Source organism: Cynocephalus volans, chromosome 1 (assembly GCF_027409185.1).
Source record: "Cynocephalus volans isolate mCynVol1 chromosome 1, mCynVol1.pri, whole genome shotgun sequence".
NCBI lineage: Eukaryota > Metazoa > Chordata > Mammalia > Dermoptera > Cynocephalidae > Cynocephalus > Cynocephalus volans.
The window spans coordinates 105,008,909-105,025,833 of NC_084460.1; the positions used below are offsets into that span (position 1 = coordinate 105,008,909).

Here is a 16,925-nt window from a genome sequence, read left to right on the forward strand (position 1 = left end):
CACACATTTAGAAAACAAATTGTCTTTCATTTGTAAGCCTTGGGTTCTTAGTTTGTCCATCTTTCTGTAAAAAAGCTCTCTTTATATAAAGATTTTGATTTGTTAATATCAACAGTTCTTTTTTAAACTTAAAGTGTAAAGCTGTAGAATTTGATACTTTCAACAAAAGTCTGTTATAAAGGAATTCTTGCTCACATTCTCCTTGACCTTTCTGTAGACTCCGAAAGCATTGACCATTTCTTAATTGAGCTTTTATGTTGCTATTAATTCTGATCTCAACTTCCTGAAATTTCTTTTTCAATCTTTTTATTCTCTCATGTTGATATTTTGCTTTACAATTCTGTTCTTTACTTCTGGTACATTACTTTAAGGATCTCTGTCACATTTGTGGCTTCAGTGGTCATCTCTGTACAACTTAAGCTTTGTTAGCTGGATTATAAGGCAAAGGTTTTTCTCAGAATTATCTCCTAGAAAACAGTGCACTCACATTCTTGAGTTTTGCACACCAGAATACTATTTGGGTAGTTTAACCTATTGGGTAGAATCAGTCTTTTAAAAAAGAGAGAGAGAATGCTGTAGAAATTTAGCCCCGGTAAGTATCCTAACACCAAGTATTGGTGTAAAGGTGTAATTGGTGTAAAGATGCCCATTTAAAGATAACTGCTTCCTTTATTCCTTTTAAGTTAGAATGTAGAGGTGAATATGCACTTAAAAATGAATGAGGAAAAACAAATGTCCAAGTATTGTATAACTGATTACTACTTGTGGCTGGGAATGCTGTTTTCAGTGATTTCATCCTACACTGCTTTAAAAAGTTAAAAATTTCACATAACTTTTACTTATTCTTTATAAGCGCACCCTCCCTCCCACTTTGCATGATTTTAAGAGGCTTTCAGGGAAGGATTAAAATTGAAAGTGTCATACCATTATAATTGGCACATTTTCCTTTTATACTTCAGATGTAAAACAGTGGTGATCCATGTGGCATGGAACTATTGCTTAAAAATTGGTCTGAAGATCATGACGTTTACTGTCCAGGGACAGTAAATGATCCAACTATAAATTTTTAAGCTTGATTTAATATCTAGTCTTCACTTAGCTTGCTTAGCCCCAGTTGCTTTCCAGTATTTATCATTTTGTTGTAAGCTTATTCTTTTAGGTTATCCTTCATAAATAAGAGCTTATTGTATTTTCCTGTGTTTGTAGTTTTAGCCACTGTTACTGCTGTTTCTATGCCAGGCTTAAGAAATGAAAGAGCTTACAGAGGCCAAGTTGTTAATGTAAATTAATAAGCATGTTGAAATGTGTAAGATAGGAAGGGGGAGGGGAAAGTGTCCTTTTATAAGAGAAGCAGATGCTGCTCAGCTCTAGTATGATTGCCACATGGGAATGCATGCTTTATGTGTTGCTATAATTTCCAACATCTTTAAGAGGAGGAAACCTGTAACATAAAATTTTCTAGTTTTCAACTGTGCATGCCAGAACAAATCTGAGGGTTGGTGCTGGCTTATTTGGGGGGTCACCATTTCACAATTTTAGCTGTCTTAAACTGGAGACTCAGTTTATAATGTGCTTACTCTGAAGCCCTTGGTGACCCACCCCTAGCCTAAGATGACTTTTCCCACCTGATTACTATAGCAATTATTGTTTGTATAATTTGGTATTTGATTTTTTTTTTTCAATCTTATATTATGTTTTCTGGTTTATCTCCAAACCAGATTAGAAGTCAAATCTGAATTGTCATTCTTTATACTCCCCTAAGACTATGAACTGTAAAAAGTGGGTACTTGATAAGCATTTTAAATCAATTAATTGAGTGTATTTTTGTAAAAGAGTAGCAGAGAAAGATATATTGTTAAAAATAAATGTGTGTCTGTGTCTTGTTCATGTCTCTCCTTCCCACTCTGTCATGCCTAATAGATTTTATAGACTGTCAGGTTGTCTTTTTATGTCTTTGCTTTGCTGTTGAAAATAATGCTACAGTGACTATCCCTTGTGACTTTTTGCCAGGTATAACTGAAGAATAAATTCTTGGTGGAGGATTTTTTAGATCAAAGGGTATTTGGGCTTTAAAAGATGTTTTTAATTATTTTCTCACACATCTCTTTCACCAGTTTAGGAAATGTGTCTATTTTCCACATATTTGCCAATACTGAGCTTTATTAAACTTTAATTAGTGCTATTGCAGAAGGTGTATGTTATCTTTCCATAGGCTTAAAAGACATTTTTATTTTTCTGTGAACCACTGTTGTTCTTCACAGTATTTTTGTGTTTTTTATTAGTGGGTTATAAGAACATTTTGCATTTTAAGGAGCTAGTCCTTTGCCTTTTCATATATGTAGCAAATATTCTATGGCCTTTTTTCCCCCCGTTTTTTATGTTGTTGGAGTTTTAAGGACTTTTGCTTTGGGACTCTGGATTCTGTGCTGTCCTTGGTAAGATCATTCAGAAATCTTTGTTCTCCAGGTTTTTTTTTTTAAACGTGAATTTTTTTCTCCAGTTGGAATTTATTTGGTATAAGGTATCAGGAACAGGGATCCAATATTCCATAAAGTATGTGCTTCTAAGAATTCCTTTTACCTCTCCTTTTCTTTGGAAATAACTATTGATACCATCTCCCATTCAAGGTCAAGGCATTGCATTTCTCTTATTCCTTACAGATCATCTATTTGGAATGACTTTATCTTCATTTTCTACTTAGTAAAAATTCTATTTGTTTTTAACATCTGCTTTATTTTTATTTATTTATTTTTTTAACATCTGCTTTAAATAATAATATTCTTATTTATTCCCTAACTTTCCACTCCTGGAGTGACATAATTCACATTCTAATATTCTTATATTTTGGTCATATCACTAATGCTATGCAATGAGTTTATTACAGGAATGTTAAGTATTTTTTCCTGAAATTTTTATTGCTTCTAGACCAGGGACTTTTATTTATCCTTATACCTTAGCATAGATCCTGGCAGTTAACAAGTAGATGTTATTTGGAATTAGATAATTAGATATGAAATTGGTTGGCTCACTAGCCAATTTCTTGACTTTGGGCAAATTATTTATTTTGTTTTTTCAACTTTAAAACTGTTATAATATTTCTTATTTTTTAATGAACATAAAAATAAGATATAGAATGCATAATATAGTCCCAGAAACATGGTATATGCCTAACATTTTTAGATTCTTTCTTCCTGCTCTTCTCTTTGCTCACTTTGAATGCCTCTTATCTGCTTGTGAATTCCTGAGGATAGTGTCAAGACTTTTTCTCTCCCAAATTTTAAATTAGATTTCCTTGTTTCATACTTTCATAGTTGAAATTACTTCTTCACAGTCACCACAGCTCTTTGTAAGCTCCCTGATAGCTGTGTTCTGTGCTATATCCCTAGCACTTCCCTAGTCCTTTTCTACTTTTTAGTCAACCATATTTAAGTCACCAATTATAATTTTTTAAAAATGATTTGGAAATCAGCTATAGAGTGGATTCATATATAGAACCAAAAGTTCTTAAGCTACACTTAGTTCTAACTTTAGAACCAATTCTTAAGCCAATCTGTTTAAGTAACTGTTAGAAACTATTTTGTAAAATGAAGAAAATGAAGGGGAGACATTGAAACTAGGAGAGTTTATTTACGCTTTTCTCCGTTAGGAAGCTGGAAGTGTGTTTCTTTAACGAAGAAAAATCCTCTTTAAGCCATCTTAATTTCTCTTCCCTCCCACTTTTAAAAACCTTCCTGTTCTGAAATTCAACAAAGTAAACCAAGTCTGGGTTACTCCTTTGATTTACTTTAGTAAGTGTGACTAAGTATTTGCTCTTATCAATGATTCCTTTATTTTATGTTGTATAAATATTTATGCTCTGTAGATGATACTTCTCATAATGGTCAGGAAGTACCCACTGCAGTACACAGACACTCAAGATTTTGTTATCTGAACACATGTTATAGGAGAACATGGCTAATGTGCTTAACTTTGTTTTTAAAGGTGATAACGATTAGTCTAAACTCATGGCCAATCTGAAGGAAAAATTATTTTAATTTTAAAAGTTGTTTATATACTTGGAAAATTTGAGTTAGAAATCAGAAAACCTGATGTAAACTGATTTTTAAAAAATGACCTCAACTATTTACCACACTTAAACACTAATTTTAGTGCAAATATGAAATGTTACTGAAAATATAGGTATTTTAAATTATATTTATTTTAGCAGTTGTTTAAAATCTTGAAGTTTAGTAGATACACATTGCTATGTGTTTTAGAAAAGCTTTCCAAATTATATATTGGTATGCCAAATTCAGGCTAGGACTTTGTTAAAATACTAAATACTGAAGCCATTGTGTGTTTTTTTTTTTTTTTTACAGGGGATGGTTCCATTTGTGTTTGTTGGCACTAAAGAAAGCATTGGAAACGTGCAAGTTCTTCTGGAGTATCATATTGCTTATCTAAAGGTTCGTATACTGTTCATGTTAAATTTTCATGTCATTGCTGATACATTTACTTCATTAATGTACATTTGCTACAAACAAATACTAGGGTACTTCAAAAAGTTTTGGGAAAAATGGAATTAAAAGATAATATGAATCTTTCCATGAACTTTTTGAAGACCCCTATTATAAAATGTCTTACTCATTAAACATTTAATATTTCCAGTAGATTTCAAACTTTTAAGTATTTTTGTTTATTTAGCTTTAGATTTACCATTTTTCTGTAAGAAAATTTAAAAATAAAAAGTCATTTGCCATAATGAAATGATTGGTCATGGACATTGTTTCTCTTCTTACCCCTCTGAGTTTATGTTTATTTTCTTATGTTTAAGAAATGGTCACTCTTTTGTTCATTTGACTGTCACCACTTACGTATCTGCATGTTCTGTGGTAGAGCTATTTTGTTATCACTTTCTTACTTTATATACAAATAGGGTACAGGACCAAGAGTGATGTTGGGCTTCCTTGATAATTATGGTATTATCTGAATCAGTGGTACTACCCCCATAAACATCATTTGATAGTTCTTAACCATTGTTACCAAAATAGCATATTTGAGTTGATACATAAAGAGCAAGGGTTTTAGAAAAAGAAATGCCTCATAAATTATTAAACATTATCATTGTTATTTTCTGCTCTTTCCCATTTATTCCTGTTGTGTTTCTCTTGTTTAGAGTAATATCCTCAATTGCTCTCTTCCTCTAGTATGATTTTCTTCCAGTGTCTTGTATCATTGCTACTGTGTTAATATTTTGAAAATTCATCTTTATATAAGTCTCAATTCAGACTGGCATTTAAAGCTGACGCTTTATCTTCTGGTACTCTACTACCTTTTAGCCAAGAGCTTTCTGTACACACCTTATCTTCACGTCCTTAGTTTCTGAATCATGAAGTCTACCAGGCCATCTGGGTTACAACTCAGTTGTACTACTTGGATAGGAAAATAACTTGTTAATATAATAGTACCTTTCGTAGATGGTCCCTATACCTTATTTAGCAGAGTTTTAACTCCTTGAAGGCACAATCTGGTAAAATTGCTTAATTACTAGCTGTTTAATAAATAAGTTATTTTAAAGCTGTCTGTTAAACCTCCCCTTGAAGGAGGAAGAGACCATGTCTTCTTTTATATTGTATGCCTATAGCAGCATGATTGGTGCACACTAAAGCATTCAGTAAATATTTGTTGAACTGAATCAGTGAAAGACCTTGTAAATTGTGTTTACTAGGAACACAATACTGCTTTACCAAATAATTGGCCAAGGTCACAGCTTCGTTCATTGATAGGTAGTACAGCTCTAGCTCTGGGCTTTAAAAAGACAAATGTCATATATTCATATAAGATGACTTACCCTTTTTTGTTTTGATTGTAGGAAGTAGAACAGCTAAGAATGGAACGCCTACAGATTGATGAACAACTACGACAGATTGGTATGGGTTTCAGACCTTCTTCCATCAGAGGGCCTGAAAAAGAGAAAGGATATGCCACTGATGAAAGTACCGTCTCTTCTGTACAAGGTTCTAGGTCTTATAGTGGAAGAGGCAGAGGTCGTCGGGGCCCTAATTACACCTCCGGTTATGGTAAAAATTTTTTTTTTTTTAAATTGTGGTAGTGGTAGTTCTAGCTTAGGTGCTCCACAAATACAGTTTGCTTATAATTAGTTAGATCATCACTCTTATCTTTCTTTGAGGGTAGAAGGTAGTTCTGAGGTATATGTTTTAATAGTAGTGATGGCATACTTTATATTAATGACAGTAAAATGTATATGATTTCCCAAGCAGTTAAGTAATGAAATGGAGCATGTTTTGAGGTTGGTAGTTTATAATCATGTTTATTCTAAATATTTATAATGAATATATATGAAACTTGGTTTCCAAATATTTCCCTAGTACAATTTTATACATTTCCCAATAAAAGCCTATAATGATGGTGATACTGTCAGGAATCATCTTTTGTCTAACCTCTAAGAAAAGTAAAAATGAGGGGAACAAATTCCAGTCACTGTGCTAAGATTGCATGTAGCAAGTCTTTAGTAGCCTTTAAAACATACTTTATTTCCTCATTTGGCAGACTTGAATATATTAACATTTCACATCTGTAATTATTTTGTGTAATAACAGTGTTTCTGTTATTACACAAAACAAGGGCTTTAAAAGCCAGAACCTAATTAACATTTTATAAATGAACCTTTTTCTAAAATGTGTTTCACTGTGAGGATGGGCCTAACTCAGGTAGGAACGGGCCAGTGGAATGGTGGTAATCAACAGTTCTCTAATCCTAAATTCTTATTCTTCTTCAGCTTTGGAGTTGTTCCAATATCCTACATTTGGACTTGGATCTTGGCAGTGACCTGTTCCATCTCCCCACCCCCCTTATTATTTTTCTTTTCTTTCCTCTTTCCTTCTCTCTTTTCTACTCCCATGTGCTCATCCTGTTTTGGAAAAATAATTTATAAACTTTTTCCAAAATACAAGGCATTTAAGGGAAATAGAAATAAATGCAAGTCTCCAGTATGCAGATTCCAGATCCAAATTTTATGTTTGATCGAATAATTGTCTAATGATGACAAACTATTGTATTCCTGATAATATGTTTAATTTAATACAACAGACAACTGGTAATTAAATAGAAATTGAATTTATTCTGATTGATTTTTGAAGCATAAATTATTAGTGCAGGTAATCAGATTTGGCTTGTTGGCTGAAGAGAATGATGAATTTATTGAAGAATTAGCCTCTGTAGGAAGTCCACATCTTTCACAAAATGCTTTTGTCAAGAGTAGATAATAAATTTATGTGAGCGTGGTAGAGCAACATCATCTGGATTAAAGAAGGCTATGCAAATTGTTCAGTAGATGGCACTCTTACCTCTGAATCTTGGCAGAACTAGCAGTGTTCTTTTTCTTGAAATAGCTGTAAACTGGAGTGGTCTTGGGAGAGACATAAAAACCATCTAAATTTGGTTATAGATGTTCTTGTATACTATATATCAGAGGATTTTTAGGTGCTCAGTTCTATAAGAAACATTTCCCAATGTAACATCTCTGAAGTTGGTCTGTCAGTTATAGTGGATGACGTTTTACAACCTTAATTAGCAGCATTTTCTCTTTCTTAATGGCACACAGAATAATGTCTTACAATTGATGGCATCTTGGATTTGATGAAATGTATTTTTGGCACATGACCACTGAAAATTATGTGAACCATCTTCATGATAAAATGATTTTAGAAATTTTAGAGGGGAAAATCTGGTTTAAAATTAAGTTAAAGCAGTTGTCTTTGTTGGAGTCATTAAAAATTGGGTTTTATATAAAACTTTTTTGAATTATGAACTTAACATTTTATAAAATTGAGAGGTTGGAATGGTTGCAGTGGTTTCAACTGAGTATTATTTTTTATTGCTGCCATAATAAATTACTGCAGACTTAGAGGCTTGAACAGCACATTTCTTATCTTACAGTTCTGTAGGTGCGAAGTATGACTTACGTGTCACTGGGCTAAAAATCTTAGGGCCAGGTGGGCTGGATTCCTTTCTCTGGAGGCTCTAGGGAAGAATCTGTTCCCTTGACATTTCCAGCTTCAGTAGACCACTTTCATTTCTTGGCATATGGCTCCCTTTTCTGCATCCTAAAAAGCTAGCAACCGCAGAGTCAGTCCTTCTCATGCTGTCATACCTTTCTCTTCAGCTGAGAAATGTTCGCCACTTTTCAAGGCTGATGAGATTAGTTTGGGCTGACCTGCATAATCCAGGATAGTCTCCCCATCTCAAAGTCCTTTTTTTAAAAAAGATGACTGGTACGGGGATCTTAACCCTTGATTTGGTCTTGTCAGCACCATGCTCTCCCAAGTGAGCTACTCGGCCATCCCTATATAGGGATCCGAACTGGTGGCCTTGGTGTTATCAGCACCACATTCTCCCAAGTGAGCCACGGGCCAGCTCTCCATCTCGAGGTCCTTAATGTTAGTCACATTTGTAAGTCCTTTTAGCCATCCCCAAAACACTTAAAAGAGTTATTTACTGCGAATGAGAAACTGAGCTCTTGCCAGTTCCTCAGGTTTTTTTGTTTGCTTTTTTGGCCTCAATATCTATTTGATCTACTTAAATCTATGATTAGACACTTCCTTTAAGTATCTTGAATACTAGAGTTAGGTTAAATTTAAGAAAGGATTTCTTTACTTTGGACATGGGGATTAGAGAAGTACTACAATAGATTTCTAAGGAGGGTTCAATGGGAACTTTTGTGAAAGTTTTAAAAAATGAGACATTCTTCATTTACCTTCAAATTTTGGTAATGTTTTCAGCCAGGATGTAGGTTTGTAAATAAATTCAGAAGTTTGTACACATTCCAAAGATTTAACTATTTGTGAAATGGTAAATTGCTTTCATTTCAACAGTCCATAACATCCAGCTAATAAAGTACTCTTTGTCATTTGGAGAAGTAAATGTTAGGGGAGATTTTGCTCCCTTCCATGAGATTCATTCCCAGCAAAGACTTGAAAGTGAATAGAAACTTGGATGTATTCTTTTTTCCAATTACTTAATCCATTCTTCTGTAATTGACTAGTTACATCTATATTTAACAGCATGTGGAGGAAAAAGGGATGCATTGCAGAGTCATCTTTAAAGGAAAAAGGAAGTTGGTAGGCTCTTTCATTTGTTGAACTTTACATTTTATTCCCTACATGTTACTATTTATAACTTTGTATGCCTGAAGAGCTCTTGTGTTAACTTTTATCATCAACTGACTATGGAGTTTAAATATAGGAAACTTTTAGGTATTTCATGAAATCACTTCTTCTTTGGGAGTTTATCCCATGTACTCTAAAATCATGCAGCAAATTGTTACACACATTACTAGGCATTCAGGGACATTTAGAGATATAAGATGGAGTTCTATCCTTTAACACAGGCCAATTTTGAAGTAATTCCAAAGAGGGGAAAATAGAGAACAACACATGACACACTGTACTGTACATGCACAGTGCCTTTAAGGAAATGAGAGAGGTCTGTTTTCAGTTAAAATAGAACTAGGATCTGAAGGAGATACAAATTTGAATATATGATAAAATGAAAGGAGGGAAGTAGCATCCTAGAACTAACAAAGAATAGAAGTGGGAATGAGTATGATAGTTTTTGGGTCATATATATCTGATACTTTTAATTGCAATATAACAATGTAATGACATTGTAAAATTATTAAATCTTCAGTGTTTAAATTTTTGAAAGGTCTCCATTAAGTTAAGTTGTTTAAATGTTAGAAATGGTCTGTAAACTTTTAAAGGCACGTTGAATTTTTGTCTCACCGTTCATGCCTTCAGTTGTCAGGTTGGTTGTCAGATGAGAGATGTCTTCTCTAAGAGAAACCTTAATATTTGTTCAGTAATTTCAAATATTGTATTCTTCTAATTTGAGACACTATTGCTAGTAATACATGCTATTATTTTATGTACAACCACTGGAAAAAACACTCCCAATTGACAAGAAAGACACCATCAATTCTAAGAAATGTTCTGATCTCAGAGATGTTAAAATGTGAAAAAAATGTACACTCTAGAATCAGTGAAATAATGGTAGAATGCTCTATGCAATTAAACTGTTGATTTTTCTGAAGATGATTAAATATGCTTTTAAATAATGGATACAGTTATTTTTATTGTAATCCTAATTTATGGAATTGAGACCCACAAATAGCCAGAAACTGTTTTGAATATCTCTCCACATTAAGTTCATTTTAATATGGTACAGGTTGAGTGTTCCTTATCTGAAATGCTTGGGACCAGAAGTCTTGGATTTCAGGTTTTGGACTATTTGCATCCCTAATCTGAAAATCCAAAACCTGAAACGTTCCAGTGAGTGTTTCAGGTTAGGAATGCTCAACTTGTATATGTAATGTTTTGTATGTTTTCTGAAATTGTTCTATTGGCTATGTTTCTGCCCACCAAAACCAATTCATTTAATCTACCATGACTAGTAGATACTTCACTAGTAGTATAATAGCATACTTGAAAGAGTTTGTGGAAAAATGGAATTAAAAGATAATATGAATCTTTCCATGAACTTTTTGAAGTACCCTTGTATTAACATTTGATTATTGTTTAGTCAAATTTCAGATTTATTTAAATTTTTGTTTAGCTTTCTTTGATGTAACCAATCAGTATGTTCATTATACAATAATTTCAGGAAACAATTTTGAAAATTTTTAAGCCTCCCACCCACTTCTTTTTTTTTTTAAAGAAAAAAACAGGAATCTAATTTTTGTATGTTCTCTTTTTTCCCGAGGTACAAATTCTGAGCTGTCTAACCCCTCTGAAACAGAGTCTGAGCGTAAAGACGAGCTGAGTGATTGGTCATTGGCAGGAGAAGATGATCGAGAGAGCCGACATCAGCGTGACAGCAGGAGACGTCCAGGAGGAAGAGGCAGAAGTGTTTCAGGGGGTCGAGGTCGTGGTGGACCACGTGGTGGCAAATCCTCCATCAGTTCTGGTAGTCTTTTATATACTACGTCAGCATCCATTCTTTGTAAACAGTATAACTTAGAAAAGTTAATTCATCTCCCAGGGACCACTCATTCTTGGAAGTTTCTTTCTCCACTCACTGTATAGAAAATAGTGGGCAATGTAACAGCATAAGGAAGAGCTCTGTAGAGTGTTTCTCAGTGCGGATTTACTTAGAATATTCAGGTCAGAACTTTAGTTGGTTGATTCTCTTTGTCTTTCAAGAGTCAGATGTTTATCTCTTCAGTTTTGGGGGGATTTATGTAATTGGAATTCTTTTGTTTTCCCTAGAATTTTTGGGTTATCTATTTCTGTTTGATAGACAGACTCAGAATTCTAATGCACAGAGATCTAAATATTTTTGTATACTTATTGAAAAAATAACTGAAAAGCATTCTTTGCTAAACTATGTACTATTTTGGGTACAGGGAAAAGATTGTGGAATCAGCTTTTTAAGAAAATATTGTTTGAGGAATTGAGTTGTAAAGAAGAGTGTTTAGATGACTAAAGATTTGAGGTGTATATGCAATTTTTTACCTGTGTCTTTTGAAAATTTTTAGTGCTTTAAGTTATGTGGAATTTTTAGAGTAGCCAGAATATTCTTGCTTAGCATAATGGGCTGTGGGGGAGAATTGTTAGGATACATGGACTAGATTATATCAAGGATATAAATTTAACATATCGTTATTGTATACCACTTTAAGAAAACCACACTTTTCTTAATGTTATACCTGAAAGCTCATGTAATATTTTAAGTATTATAAAAGATATATGTATATATATTAAACACATGCCAAAATATGCTTATAAATAAAAACTGGAACAAATCAGGACAAAATTTAGGGACTTGTTTTAGGTTCTCTAGTTCCACAGTTAATATTCTTTGAACCCTAAGTTTATAAGCTTTCAGGGAAATAGTTTTTATATTTTAGTACGCTGTATGCTGTTACAAAGGTTTGTAAAATTATAGTATGCTGAATTGCAAAATGAATGTACTTTACCTAGCATTTATGATTAATGGATAAACTTAGTGTCTTTTGCAAAGATGCTAGCTTGCTAGCTGTTACCAAAGGAAACTTAGAAAGGAAAAATCGTGATTAGGTGAATTTCTGCTATAATTTGATTGTTGGAGGCAATAAATGCACATAGGTAAGATGGGTATTTTTCTTATGAATTATACCCTAAAACTTTTCCTTTATCACCTTCACCCCACCTTACCCCACCTTCATGCTTTGTTTCTAGAGATGGAGTACTAATCATCATTCGTTTCAACATTTTTCTTTTCATTACCAGATAGAATTTTAACCTTATTTAGTCTGCTTCTTTGTGTGGACTTGTTTTGATTGCTTCAGTTTGTAGTTACAGATTTCTGTTATGTCATGGAGTGTAAGTGTTGAGTATTTGGAAATAGTCCATTAACATCAGCACAAAGAGGCAGTAGTCACCTTGAACCCTATAAAGGGGACAAAAGCTCTTTCTCAGAATTAATTCATATTAGCTGAATATTGATTTCTCTTCACTTTTATTTCTCTACCCTGTCATCAGGATTACCTAGGAATGTGAATGTCAAAATTAGTATTTAATACAAATGTATATTTTCAAAACAAGTCAAAAGAAATGTTAGGAAGCTGAGACATCTGCTCATCTTCTGCTTTAATTTTTCATCACCATTTAAAGTTTTTTCATATTTAATCATCTTTGCTGTTTTCCAGGTATAATAGTACTGAAAACATTTTATTTGAAGATAATGTATTTTTTGGGGGGGGAATTGAAGTTTATTTACCATTAATTGATATAGTTCAATATAGATCAAAATACTCATAACTGCAGCCCTCTTAAACAAATATTTCTTGCCTCTGACATGAATATAGTGCTCAAAGATCCAGACAGCAATCCATACAGCTTACTTGATAATACAGAATCAGATCAGACTGCAGACACTGATGCCAGCGAATCTCATCACAGTACTAACCGTCGTAGGCGGTCTCGTAGACGAAGGACTGATGAAGATGCTGTTCTGATGGATGGAATGACTGAATCTGATACAGCTTCAGTTAATGAGAATGGGCTAGGTATGTAAGCACTAGGGAAAAGATATATATGTGTGTATATATATATATATAAAATTGTATAATATTGCTAATGTATGAAGCTTTTTTCAAAAAAGGGTATGCAGTTCACATTGACTTTTTCTTATTTACTTCAAACAAGGTCGATAGTTTTTTGTCTGCCTTAAATGTCTGGTTCTCAGATTTGTCGTCAAATTATTTGAAACTGGAGGTTTTATTAAAGTGCCCTTTGATGCCACTAAATCAATGCAGATATTTAAACTGTGAGGTACTTATTGATCTTATTGTCCCCAAACCAAAACTGGGCTTTCAGCTTGCCTCTTTAAAATAATTATAGATGACAGTAGTGAAGGTATGTATCAAGAGTAGGCATTATATTCCAAAGGGCTGAAATGTCATTAACTTTGGTTAAAAAAAAACTGTTGGAAAGGAAAAGTTTATCTCTGAATGCTGGTAATTTAAGTCTGAGAGTTTTTTTAAATATGAATTAAAGTCCTCTTTATTTCCAGATACAAATTGCATTTTAATCTATTTAGAATGCTTAAAGCTGTAACAGTATATTTTCTGTCAGTAACATATGTTGTTTTATCTTTGATGTTTAATTAAAAGTTTCTCTTTCCCCTTCCTTAAATCTTTGAAGGAAAGTAGTTTTTTGGTTTTGTTTTGTTTTTTTTTGTCAGAATAGTTCATGGTAAACTTTGCAATTACAGATGATAGTGAAAAAAAACCCCAGCGACGCAATCGTAGCCGCAGGCGTCGTTTCAGGGGTCAGGCAGAAGATAGACAGCCAGGTAACTTGAGTGGACCTGTTGACAACATCAGGTCACAAGCATGAAAAAAAATGTCATGTGTCTGCTTTCTAAATATTATACTTAACATGTCACGTGTGCATATACATTCAGAATTTGCATTGCATAAATTGTTTACTCAACTAATAAGACTACTACTCTTAAGAAAATGCATTCTTCCTTCATAATATAAATGTTTAGTAACCTGTCTAATTGAACTAATGTGTGTCAGTTTTTTACATGGAAATACTGTTGAGAAGACCATTATTTTGTTCACTTGGTATATTCTTCACACTTGAGATGGGGCCTGCCATCCAAGGGACTGTGTTATAGATTGTGATTTAAGGTTGATTGGCAAAACTGGACAGCTTTTGCATGGTGCCTGCTTACTATATCTGAATTCAGCACCTAATTTTTGTGGGAATTGTTACACCCACAGTAAAAAAAAAAAAAGTGTAAAGGAGAAATACTTGAAAGTGTCTTTTTTCTAATAAGAGGAATGCATGTTTTGTTTTTGTTTATTGTAGTGTGATGCCTTTTCCTTTACACCTACTAACTATTCAAATTAATGGTACTTAGTTTTAGAATGTTAATTTATTTTATGTAGTCATATTTTTTAGTAACCTCAAAGAAACTTGTTTGCTGTGTCTATATTAATTTGAACATAGTTCCATTTCTTGTGTACAGAGAATCACATGTATATTCACAGTGAAGAAATTGTGTGCACCAGAAATAAACCCCTTTCAAACTAATCAATTTTTGCATTCTTTCCAAAACAAATTTCTTTTATGTGTTTTTCCCAAGTAAAGAATGTAAATTTTAACATCTTTAGTATTTTGAGTGGTTGTAGAGACATTTGGGAAAACTGGTTAAGGGTATTAGTTCACACTCTTTTGAAAGTTCACGTTTTAAAGATAGTTGGAAATTTTAACAGGAATTAAATATTGTCAAAAAATAGAAAGTGTCCAGAAAGTGTTTATTGTTTTCCTTTCTCTTCTTTTTTCCCCTCTTTTAGTGTTAGAAATATATTTTAGATGGAGAGATCATACTTATTTCATTTTTTGAAAGTGGCACAGCAGTGAATACTTTTTCTGTCCCTACTTTATAAACAAGAAAATTAAGGCTAATAGTATGGACTTAATGTAGAGTAATTAACTAGATTAATGTTAGTTTATTACTAAGTCAGCAGACTTAAAAGGAATAACTTAGTGGGGTTTGTTGCAGAGGAGGCAGAGATTTCTGTATGGTTTTAATTGAAAACTGAGTAATTTGGAGTTGTCGATAATTTGACAATCGTTTGTGTTCCGTACTGCATCTATTCTTTTTTTACTCCATTCTTTGGGATTACTGCTTTTCCTCTTTTAAAACTCCTTGCATTCTCTAGCCTTCCCCCTCCCTTCTCAGAAAGATAGGAACATAGGGTGGGTGAAACAAGTACAAAATTGTTTCTCCTTGCTCCTGGCAGCAGTTGTAGGGAGGCAGCCTCCATCTAAAGTTAATATCAACATTGTCTTAAAAACACCATGTATGTTCTCATTTGCTCAAAATTTCTTCTTGTTCTTAGTGTAAATTAAGCAGTGAATATTCTTTACTACACTTAGAGTGTGACATTATACTGGTGTCCAGTTGATTAACTTGGACCCCTTAGAGAAAAGTCTATAGTCCAAATTATGTCATACAAATTGCCTGTATTTTTTCTAGATATTGTAAATATTTATTAATCTGTATTGAACTTTAAGGGGCTTGTATTATAAGGACTGATTATAAACAGATTTTTGTTTGAATTAACTGAGGTTTCTTTTGGTTCCATTTTATCTGGGGTGGGGGCACTCCAGCTAAGTGCCTCTTAATTTAATTGGTAACTGTATCAAAGTATATTCTTTCTATACATAGTGGACAAAGGGTTCTAGGAATTGTTTCTACATGTATTTAAATTTAGCAGTATGTGCAGCAAGGTTTCCAATTACATGAACTTTCCCAGGTGTCACTGAGAGACCTGAATTATGGAAACAATGCATTCATTATGCTGCTCCCCAAACTATGGCTAGAATCATTCTCACAATGGTTTTGCCACAGTGTATGTAGATATAATAATGAAGAGGATTATGATAAAATCCCCTCTCCCCAATATTGTAAACTGTCATTAAATGTACTTATAAATTCGTTAGCAGTAGATTTAAATGATAAATAATTTAAAAAGCTTCAAAATGAGCATACTGAGTTTTTTATAATTTGGAAAGAGGCACTTTTAAACTTAACATCTTTAGTAGTTTTCTAATGGTGTGTGTAAGTTCTTAAATAAGTTGTTTCCTTATTATTTTAAAAGATACATTTAAGTAATAGTTTCTAGATATTCCTCGGATCTTTTATAAAAGTGTTAGTATGTTAATTGATAATTGAAGAAAAATGAATTGTAAATACTATACAGCTTTTTATATCAGAACGATTTAGTTATTTTCATATAATTTGAATGTGATGGACCAATTCTCTCCATATCTCTAGTAACTTTAAATAAATAAATTTAAAATTTACTTGAGTTTTCATTCTTTACATAATTAAATTGCTTCCGTAATTTAAAATATACACTGTTTACATATCAGGGATTTTAACTAGTTTGTTATAAAAATTAATTATTTGAAATAAATGTTAGTTATTTTGATATTTCTTCAAATCAGTGAGTTCTAAGTTTCAAGTCCTTGAAAAAATTTAGGTATAAAGTGAGGCCAGTCCATAATAACTGCAGAACAAAGGTCATTTGTTGCACTTGTGTTGGCATTAGAGCGTTAGGTTGAGTTAGCCTTTTTTCTAATCCACTACTGCCACTTCTTTGCAAACACATACACATTTCATTCAGTCCCTAACAAGATTGGCAAAATGGGGAGGGGCTGGTCACTGAATTCAGTCTAGTCCTTCTCCCGCCCTGATGAATGTCCACATTTTTAGGCTGGTGGTCTGTCATCTTTAGTTTGCTTGTAGTTTCTTATTTTAAATCACTCAGAATGGTTTCAACTGGTGTGAAGTGTAAAAAGAAACCAAGAAATACTACACTTAGATACCTTTTTTAAAAATTTTTTTAAAGCAAAAGTGACATCTGA

The 16,925-nt window shown here is 33.0% G+C and overlaps 1 protein-coding gene across 4 annotated transcripts in view; it reads left to right on the forward strand.

The window, feature by feature from the left end:
* The window catches only part of FXR1 (FMR1 autosomal homolog 1), a 54,435-nt gene that overhangs the window by 35,203 nt on the left and 2,307 nt on the right, over positions 1 to 16,925 (forward strand). For 2 of the 4 annotated variants that reach the window (XM_063113313.1, XM_063113311.1), the window contains exons 11-15: positions 4,359 to 4,445; positions 5,852 to 6,059; positions 10,759 to 10,962; positions 12,845 to 13,045; positions 13,753 to 13,833. In XM_063113313.1, the coding sequence (XP_062969383.1) occupies positions 4,359 to 4,445; positions 5,852 to 6,059; positions 10,759 to 10,962; positions 12,845 to 13,045; positions 13,753 to 13,833 (781 nt within the window). The remainder of the gene's footprint in view (positions 1 to 4,358; positions 4,446 to 5,851; positions 6,060 to 10,758; positions 10,963 to 12,844; positions 13,046 to 13,752; positions 13,834 to 16,925) is intronic. The other 2 variants (XM_063113312.1, XM_063113314.1) reach the window with 2 other exon arrangements.